The following is a 9830-nucleotide window of genomic DNA, read 5'->3' as shown; positions in this document are numbered from 1 at the left end:
ATACTGGACCCAGTGGTGAGGTAGAGCCCGCTGCTCCTTCCTTAAACTCCCAGGGTTTGCACAAGGCCTGGTCCCCAGTGCTCTGTTGTTCGTGCAGCCTAGGACCACAGTCAGTGCGGGAGGAAACCGCCTTCCAGCTTGGTACTCTAGTGTGTTCCCTCGGCCTGACTGGGTCACTCACTGAGATGAGTGGTGAGTTTGCCGAGTAACACCTAAGGGAGGCCTGACCCCCACATGTGAGAGGGCAACACTGGATCTAGCATTAGGAAATTGGGAAAGGCAAGTTAATGTAGTGTGTGTGGAGGAGCCTTTTGGGTCCAGTGACCACAGTTCGATTAGGTTTAAGATAGTTATGGATGGGGACGGAGAGGGTCCACGTGTTAAAATGCACAACTGGGTTAAGGCCAACTTTGAGGGCATGAGAGAAAATCTTGCTCAAGTTGACTGGAGCATGTTATTTGAGGGGAAAAGTGGAATGTTTTAAGTGTGCTGACGAAAGCTCAGGATATGTATGTCCCCGTATAGAGTGAAGGGCAAAGCAAGCAAACGTAAGGAAGCTTGGCTGACGAGGGAAATTGAGGCGTTGGCCACTGTGGTGGGTAGCGACAATCCCAAAAGATTTTATAAATCCGTAAGGGGGAAAAGGGTAACTAGAGAGATGAGTGGGACCTCTCAGGAATCAAATGTCATATCTGTGTGGAGCGACAGGAGATGGGCAAGGTCCTCAATGAATATTTCTCCTCTGTATTTACAGAGGAGAAAGACAGTAGGACGGAAGGTAAACAAAAATGCTAGAGAAACTCAGCGGGTGAGGCAGCATCTATGGAGCAAAGGAATAGGTGACCTATCGGGTCGAGAACCTTCTTCAGACTGATGTGGGAGGGGGGGGGGAGGGGCGGGAAGAAGAAAGGAAGAGGTGTAGACAGTGGGCTGTGGGAGAGCTGGAAAGGGGAGGGGAAGGAGGGAGAAAGCGAGGACTACCTGAAATTGGAGAAGTCAATGTTCATACCGCTGGGGTGGAAACTACCCAAGCGAAATATGAGGTGCTGCTCCTCCAATTTGCGATGGGTCTCACTCTGGCCATGGATGAGGCCCAGGTCAGAAAGGTTGCATTTGGAATGGGAGGGGAAGTAGAAGTGCTGAGCCACCGGGAGATCAGGTTTGTTAATGTGAACTGTGCGGAGGTGTTGGGCGAAGCGATCGCCAAGCCTGAGCTTGGTCTCACCGATGTAGAGAAGGTGACACCTAGAGCAGTGGATGCAATAGATGAGGTTGGAGGGAGGTGCAGGTGAACCTCTGCCTCACCTGGAAAGACTGCTTAGGTCCTTGGATGGAGTCAAGACGGAGGTAAAGCGACAAGTGTAGCATTTCCTGCGGTTTCAAGGGAAAGCACCAGGGGACGGGGTGGTTTAGGTGGGAAGGGACAAATTGACCAGGGAGTTAGGGAGGGAGCGATCCTTGTGGAAAGCAGAAAGGGGAGGAGATGAGAAGATGTGGCCAGTCGTGGGATCCCGTTGGAGGTGGCGAAAATGTCGAAGGATTATCTGTTGTATGTGACGGCTGGTAGTGTGGAAGGTGAGGACAAGGGAGACTCTGCCCTTGTTACAAGAGTGGGGATGGGGATTGAGAGCGGAGCTACGGGATATAGAGGAGACCCTGGTGAGAGCCTCATCTACAGTCGAAGAGGGGAACCGCCATTCCCTAAAGAATGAGAACGTCTCAGATGTCTTGGTTTGGAATACCTCATCCCGGGTGCAGATGCGGCGTAGTCAGAGGAATTGCGAGTAGGGGATAAAGTCCTTTCAGGAAGAAGTGTAGTCCAGATAGCCATGGGAATCAGTGGGTTTGTAGTAGATGTCGGTCAGTAGTCTGTTACCTGCGATGGAGATAGTGAGGTGTAGAATTGGTAGGGAGATGTCGGAAATGGTCCAGGAAATTTGAATGCCGGATGGAAGTTAGTGGATGAAGTTAGTGAGTTCTGCATGGGTGCAAGAGGTAGCACCAATGCACTCGTCAATGTGGCGGAGGTAGAGTTCGGGGATAGGGCCACGGTACGCCTTGAATAAGAAATGTTTGACGTACCCTACAAAGAGGCAGGCATAGCTGGGGCCCATGGGCGTGCCCATAACTATGCCTTGGATTTGGAGGAAATGGGAAGAGTCAAAGGAAAAGTTGTTGAGGGTAAGAACCAGCTCCACTAGGACTGTAGGACGGAGGAACTTGGAGCCATCAATGGAAGTGTCTTGCGGGCAGTCAGTGTTACCGTCGAGGAAGTACTGAAGGTACTGTCGTGTTTGAAGGTAGACAAATTTCCGGGACCTGATCAGATATATCCGAGGACATTGTGGGAAACTAGAGGGGAAATTGCGGGAGTCCTGGTTGAAATTTACGAGTCGTCCTTAAATACTGGAGGGGTACTCGGACACTGGAGCGTGGAAAATGTTGTGCCTCTTTTCAAGAACGGCTGCAGGGAAACCGGGAGACTTTATATTTTTCAAAAGTGTCAATACTTCTTTTTCTTTGAATCTCATAGTGGCCATAGCTCCTCTACTTGTTTCCCTTACCTCACATAATTCAATATCCTTCTCCTTGGTGAATACTGAAGAAAAAACTGTTCAATATCTCCCCCATCTCTTTTGGCTCTGCAGATAGCTGTCCGCTCTTTCTCTCTAATGGACCAATTTTTATCCCTCGTTATCCTTTTGCTATTAATATAGCTGTAGAAACCCATTGGATTTACTTTCACCTTACTTGCCAAAGCAACCTCATATCTTCTTTTAGCTTTTCTAATTTCTTTCTTAAGATTCATTTTACATTCTTTATACTCCTCAAGCACCTCATTCACTCCAAGCTGCCTATAATTATTGTAGATCTCTCTCTTTTTCCAAACCGTCCAATTTCCCTTGAAAACCATGGCTCTTTCCAATTTTGACTATTTCCTTTCAACCGAACAGGGACATAAAGATTCTGTACTCTTAAAATGTCCCCTTTAAATGTCCTCCATTTCTCTTCTACATCCTTCCCATAAAACAAAATGTCCCAATTCACTCCTTTTAAATCCTTTCGCATCTCATCAAAGTTAGCCTTTCTCCAATCAAAAATCTCACCCCTAGGTCCAGTTGTGACCCTCTCTATAATTATATTGAAACTAATGGTATTGTGATCACTGGACCCGAAGTGCTCCCCAACGCATACCTCAGCCACCTGACCTGTCTCATTTCCTAACAGGAGGTCCAGTACTGCCCCTTCTCTAGTAGGTACCTCTATGTATTGCTGCAAAAAACTATCCTGCACACATTTTACAAACTCCAAACCATCCAGCCCATTTACAGAATGTGTTTCCCAGTCGATGTGTGGAAAATTGAAAGCTCCCACAATCACTACCTTGTGCTTACTACTAATGTCTGCTATCTCCTTACATATTTGCTCTTCCAATTCTCTCTCCCCATTTGGCGGTCTATAATACACCCCCATAAGTGTTGCTGCACCTTTCCCACTTCTCAGTTCCACCCAAATAGCCTCCCTAGACGAGCCCTCTAATCTATCCTGCCAAAGCACTGCTGTAATATCTTCCCTGATAAGCAATGCAACACCTCCACCTCTTGCCCCTCCAATTCGATCACACCTGAAGCAACAAAATCCTGGAATAGTTAGTTTCCAATCACAGCCCTCCTGCAACCATGTTTCACTGATCGCCACAACACCATACTTCCAGGTGTCAATCCAGGCTCTAAGCTCATCCACCTTTCTTACAATGCTTCTAGCATTAAAATATGCACATTTAAGAAACCCACCACCTCTTATTCTCTGTTTATTTTCTTTTTCTTCTTTCTCCCCTTGATGTTGGGTCCGAGTGCTTCCCTTCTCTGCCTCCTGCCTCACACTCTGTCTACTAGCTTTCTCTATTTGAGTCCCTCCCCCAAAGCATTCTAGTTTAAAGTCTCCCCAGAAGCGTTTGCAAATCTCCCCACCAGGATATTGGTCCCCCTCGGGTTCAAGGGCAACCCGTCCTTTCTGTACAGGTCACACCTTCCACAAAATAAGTCCCAATGATCCAGAAACTTGAATCCCTGCCCACTGCACCAGTCCTTCAGCCAGGCATTTATCCTCCACCTCGCTCCATTCCTACTCTCACTGTCGCGTGGCACAGGCAGTAATCCTGAGATTGTTACTTTTTTGGCCCTTTTCCTTAACTCTCCTCCCAACTCCCTAAATTCTCCCTTCAGGACCTCTTCTCTTTTTTTACCTATGTCATTGGTACCTATATGTACCACGACCTCAGGCTCCTCTCCCTCTGATTTCAGGATATCTTGGACGCGTTGAGACACATCCGAGACCCTGGCACTAGGGAGGCAGACTACCATCCGGGTCTCCTGACTGCGTCCACAGAATCGCCTATCCGACCCCCTAAGTATAGAGTCCCCAATTACTATTGCCCTCCTCTTCTTTTCCCTACCTTTCTGAGCAACAGGGCCGGTCTCTGTGCCGGAGGCCCGGCCGCTGTCGCTACTCCCAGGCAGGCTGTCCACCCCAACCGTACTCAAACAGGAGTACTTATTTTCAAGGTGTACAGACACTGGGGTACTCACTCGTCCCTGCCTCTGCCCCTTGTCCATCCTAAGCGTGACCCACTTGTCTGTGACCACCTCCCTATAACTCCTGTCTATGACTTCCTCACTCTCCCTGACCAGACGGAGGTCATCGAGCTGCTGCTCCAGGTTCCTAATACGGTCCCTTAGGAGCTCCATCTCGATGCACCTGGTGCAGATGTGGACGTCTGGAGGGCTATCCGACTCCATGACCTCCCACATCTGACATCCAGAACAGTAAACTGCCCTGGCCCTCATTCTTCCGCCTTACCCTGGGTACAATACAAGTACAATACAATACAAACTGCTGGAAGAAATCAGCAGGGATCTGACTCACAATCAGCTGCTCCCTCTTGACTTTTAAACTGTACCTTTACTAAAAAAAAAAGCAGTGTACCCTTAGTCTCATCTTGCTTGAGACGGGGTTGGGTTCAATATCCGGCTGATTTGTGTGTTTCCCCTCCAGGTGTATCTCTCACGTGAAGAAGTCGATGCTGCTGGTGATGCTGGCATTACTGGGTAAGGACCTGCTCCATTTCTTCATCGATCATTGATGTCTGCAGGACAATATGAAGAGAAGGGTTCGAGCAGTTGAGGCAAAGCATGAGGAGAAACAGTCAAGTTGTGAGTAAAGGATTAAAGGTGGAGGGAGGGATTGGGGTGTGCTCTGGGCTGTATTTGACAGAACAACGCTGGCCAGTTTATAGTGTAAACTGAGTATCCAGAGCCTAAGGTTCTTATTGGAATTAGAGAGTGAGGTCCAAGCAGCTGAATTGAGGTTGTGTTATATTGTACAGGCCCAGTGCCTACAAATGCTCATCACACGTCAACCCACTCATTCCTGGGATCATTCTCGTAAACCTCCTCTGGACTCTCTCCAACACCAGCATATCCTTCAGATGTGGAGCCCAAAACCGCTCACAATACTTCAAATGTGGTCTGGCCAGTGCCTTATAAAGCCTCAGCGTTACATCTCTGTCTTTCCATTCTATTATCAGGGTGCTTGTATTTGATAATCTCGCTGTTCTACCGCGTGCAAAGATGCTAATCTCCAGATTGCTCCCAGTAGCTGGTACAGTGATTGTAGGTGTGGGAAGGGAGTGTGGGTGATGAGTAGGGGAGTGATGGTGTAGGAGGCAGGGCTGTATATTCCTCGGGCACTGGCACTGGTTCTGAGGGCAGGTGGCACCTCGAGGCTGGGATCAATCTCCTCGATGGGTTTGTTAATGACGTTTGGACGGGTTGATATGGTTTGGTATAGAAGGAAATTTGAGCCAAGATTTGGGGGGAAGATGGGCAGAACAGGGAACGAGAGCTTGAAGTTAGTGAGTGTTTGGGAGGAAGAGGAAAGAAAGGCTGGAAAATCCAATGGAGGAGTGTGGCTCCACTTGAAGCAAGGATTCCATCGAGGGGAAAATGTCAAAGGCTAGAGGGCATAGCTTTCAGGTGAGAGTGGCGACGTTTAAAGGAGATATGGCCCCAAAGTTGTTTTTTAAGAGTGGTGGGTGTCTGGAACGTGCTTCCCGGGGTAATGGTGGAAGCAGATACGATAGTTGATGTTTAAGAATGTTTTAGATTTTAGATAGGCACATGGATATGCAGGGAATGGTGGGAAATGGATCACATGCAGATAGAGAGTAGTTTAACTTGGCATCATGTTCGACACAGACATTGGGCCGAAGGTCCTGTTACTGTGCTGTTCTATGTTGGAGGATGACTTTCTTTCACTCTGATTTTGTTCTGAGCTGCTCATTATGGAGAAGGGAGACTGAGGGATGACATTACTAGTTAATGAAACGTTGTAAACTGTGAAAGAGATGATATGTGTAGGAAGGAACTGCAGCTGCTGGTTTAAATCGAAGAAGGGTCTTGACCCGAAACGTCACCCATTCCTTCTCTCTAGAGATGCTGCCTGTCCCGCTGAGCTTATTTCAGCATTTGCGACTATCTTCAGAAGGGATGATATGTTAAAAAGTCGTCAATGTCGAATGTAAGATGAAAATGGGCAATTGCTGACTTGTGAGTGCACTGTTGACCCCAAATAGGGTGTGAGAGAGAACAAGTTCATAAGCAAAGTTCCAGCAAGTGTAAATGTGCAAGGACAATGTTATTGGATTTCAATTCCCCGGAGGTGAATCGTGATTAGTTGTAGCTATTCATACGAGGGGGATAATATTGTTACAGTAAACAAATGTGAAATATTGTGTGGGATGTGCAGAGAATAAGGGGAGGCATCAAGGGTCGGTCATTTTAGTCAATGGGTAACTCACCAGGCTCGGATGAAATGTATCCCAGGATGTTGAAGGGAGCCAGGGAAGAAATTATAGATGCTCAGACCGTGATATTTTGAATCTTCCTCACTGCAGGAGTAATACTGGAGGATTAGATTACTAACATACGGTTGTTTTAAAAGGGAGCATGGGAGAGCCCAAATAATTACAGGCCAGTTTGCTTAACCTGTGAAGTACAAATTATTGGAATAGATTCTAAATGGCATAAAATTCATTTAGAGGTGAATGTTTTATAGAACTGAGAGTAAGCATGCAGGTACAGCAGGCAGTGAAGAAAGCTAATGGCATGTTGGCCTTCATAACAAGAGGAGTTGGGTATCAGAGCAAAGAGTTCCTTCTGCATGGGGCCCTAGTTAGACCATACCTGGAGTATTGTGTGCAGTTTTGGTCTCCAAATTTGAGGAAGGACATTCTTGCTAGTGGATGCCAATTCTCTGAATACTTTCATGAGAGTTAGATAGAGCTCTTAAAGACAGCGGAGTCAGTGGATATGGTGAGAAGGCAGGAATAGGGTACTAATTGTGGATGATCAGCCATGATCATATTGAATGGCGGTGCTGGCTCGAATGGCCTACTCCTGCACCTATTGTCTAAAAGTTGAGTTAAGGAGAGGTTGTCAGGATTCTTGCAGGAAGGCTCTGTCTGACTGATGGTTACATTGTTTGAGTTGGTGACAAAGATTGATAAGGCCAGCATGTTTCATGGAGACTATAGTTTTCAGTGAGGTTTTTGGCAACGCCCCATTTGGCAGGTTGGTCAAAAGGTAAAAGGTGAGTGGTCCATTGGAACCAAAATTTGATTTGTGGTAAAAAGCAAAGGTTAATGTGTGGGAAGGAACTGCAGATGCTGGTTTACACCGTAGATAGACACAAAATGCTGGAGTAACTCAGCGGGTCAGACAGCAACTCTGGAGAAAAGAAATAGATGACGTTTTGGGTCGAGACTCTTCTTCAGACTGAGAGTCAGGGGAAAGGGAAATGAGAGATAGAGACAGTGATGGAGAGAGATGTAGAACAAATGAAAGAAAGATATGCAAAAAATTAATAATGATAAAAGAAACAGGCTGTTGTTAGCTGTTTGTTGGGTGAGAAATACTACAGACAATGAGACTCATCAAGTTGACTTTGAAGCTGGTATAACTTGGGTGGGGGAGGGATGGAGAGAGAGGGAATGCAAGGTTTACATCAACTTATAGAAATTAATATTCATACCATTGGGATTTAGGTTGCCCAAGCAACATATGAGATGTTCCTCCAATTTGTGTTTGGCCTCACTCTGAGGACATAAAGGTTAAGTGTGGGAATGGGAAAGGGAATTAAAGTGTTTGGCAACCGGGAGATCAGGTAGGTCCAGGCAGACTGAGCGCAGTGAACGGACTGAGGCGACTGCAAACCTTGAATGTTACTTGCTTCAGTGCAACCTTTCTGCCTCTGCAGGTGTTGGCCTCTTGATGTCATCCAGAGGTATCTGGTCTCGTCCTGAGAAGCTGGGCGCGCTGGAGAGCACTCAGGTGAGCCCCTGACCGCAGGTCATGGCTGCCCGTGAGCAGTCCGGGTGTCTGGGGTTATGGGGAGAAGGCAGGAGAATGGGGTTAGGAGGGAGAGATAGATCAGCCATGATTGAATGGCGGAGTAGATGGGCCGAATGGCTTAATTCTGCTCCTATCACTTATGGCCTTGCCAAGCAAGTTGGCAAACTGGGCTCATGTGGCCCACAGTCCTCTAAACCCTTTGTCAATATTTCTGTCCAATTGTCTTTTCAGAGTGTCAGAAACCAGTGAGTACCTGGTGGATTTTGGCATTCACTGAAACTCTTCCACAGCAGTAGGAGCTTCTAATGCATATTTAAAATTCCATGTGTGGGTTTTAGTAGATTAGAAGTTGTTCATCGTCCTTCCGCGGCCAAGTCTGACTTAATCGGCCATCCTGTCGATCAGAATTGGCTGTCCTCCCTGCCAATACACTATAATAGACCATCCCTCTTGCCAATCACAAAACCAAATACATTTTGCTGACCCTCCCTCCTTGTTGTGCATGGGCTTCAATCAGCCATCCATCCCGGCTTCTCACTGTGCCTTTGTCTAGTTGCCCGTTCACTTACATTGGAGGCCTGTCCTCTTGATGCAGCTGATGCTTGCAGTGGGAATGGCATGTGAATTGGCTGCAGCACTAGTGCAGCTAGTGGCATGTGCTTCGCAGATCTGAATGGGAAGGGTGGGAGAGAGAATGGGAGGAAATCCCGTGGGGTTTGGGGCACAGCCCCATGTTTTGAGAGGTGGGAGGAATCCCCCCCGATGTTTTGTAATATGGATTTTGAAATTCGGTGAAAAAAAATCTAATAAAATCTCTGCTTTCCACGAGACAGTGGGGATGTCACTGTTAAGCGCTTGTTAATTGTCTCTAATAACATCGTATTAACATGACGTGTTACCAATTGTGTTTTGACCTTCAAGTATTACTGAAGGTATTCACGGAGAATCTCTTAAAGCTGTCTGATGCGAGTACAGTTACCATTTGAACTGATTGGATGTATTGGTGGATGGCAAAGATTTAAACGGTTCGAACGGGTTTCCTGGCTCGCTTGCAGGTAAGTCCTTCATTCAGGTAACTCACGTTATTTAGTTTTTTTTCCCCATCTATCTCTCTCTTTCCCCCTCCAAGGTCGGTTTTCTGTCAGCCTTTATTTGCTTCAGATTTATTTGCTTAAGTGTTATTTATCACATTGTAGCTTTTGAAAGATTCAAGCAGGTATCAGACGTTTTCTCAGGGCTGAATTCGCTGATTCGTGGGGCCTTTCATCACCCGGGCTTAAAATCAATCTGCTGCATCAAGGCGATCGAGGCTCCCGATGTTGAAGCCCCCGCTATCCGATTTTAAACCACGCCGGGCAATGAAAGGCCCTGCAAACGGTCCTGTTATATGATTCTGCAGACCTGAGCCCTGTGCTTCCA

At 46.9% G+C, this 9830-nt stretch overlaps 1 protein-coding gene across 1 annotated transcript; it reads right to left on the bottom strand.

Moving 5' to 3' along the window:
* Window positions 1-2916: 2916 nt before the first annotated feature.
* LOC129715270 (uncharacterized) lies at window positions 2917-8403 on the bottom strand. Its single transcript, XM_055665132.1, has 2 exons — window positions 8274-8403; window positions 2917-5146 (listed from the first exon to the last, which is right to left on the bottom strand). The coding sequence occupies exon 2, from the start codon at window positions 4845-4847 to the stop codon at window positions 3930-3932; it is 918 nt and encodes a 305-aa protein (XP_055521107.1). The 5' UTR covers window positions 4848-5146; window positions 8274-8403; the 3' UTR covers window positions 2917-3929.
* Between the last annotated feature and the right edge of the window lie 1427 nt (window positions 8404-9830).

Source organism: Leucoraja erinacea, unplaced genomic scaffold (genome assembly GCF_028641065.1).
Source record: "Leucoraja erinacea ecotype New England unplaced genomic scaffold, Leri_hhj_1 Leri_1086S, whole genome shotgun sequence".
Classification (NCBI taxonomy): Eukaryota; Metazoa; Chordata; class Chondrichthyes; order Rajiformes; family Rajidae; genus Leucoraja; species Leucoraja erinaceus.
Note: the sequence above shows the minus strand (reverse complement) of the source record. Positions and strands in the feature narration are given on the sequence as shown.

Coding starts and splice junctions, on each gene's coding strand:
- LOC129715270 (XM_055665132.1), bottom strand. CDS start 4,847: ATGAGGGCCAGGGCAGTTTACTGTTCTGGATGTCAGATGTGGGAGGTC.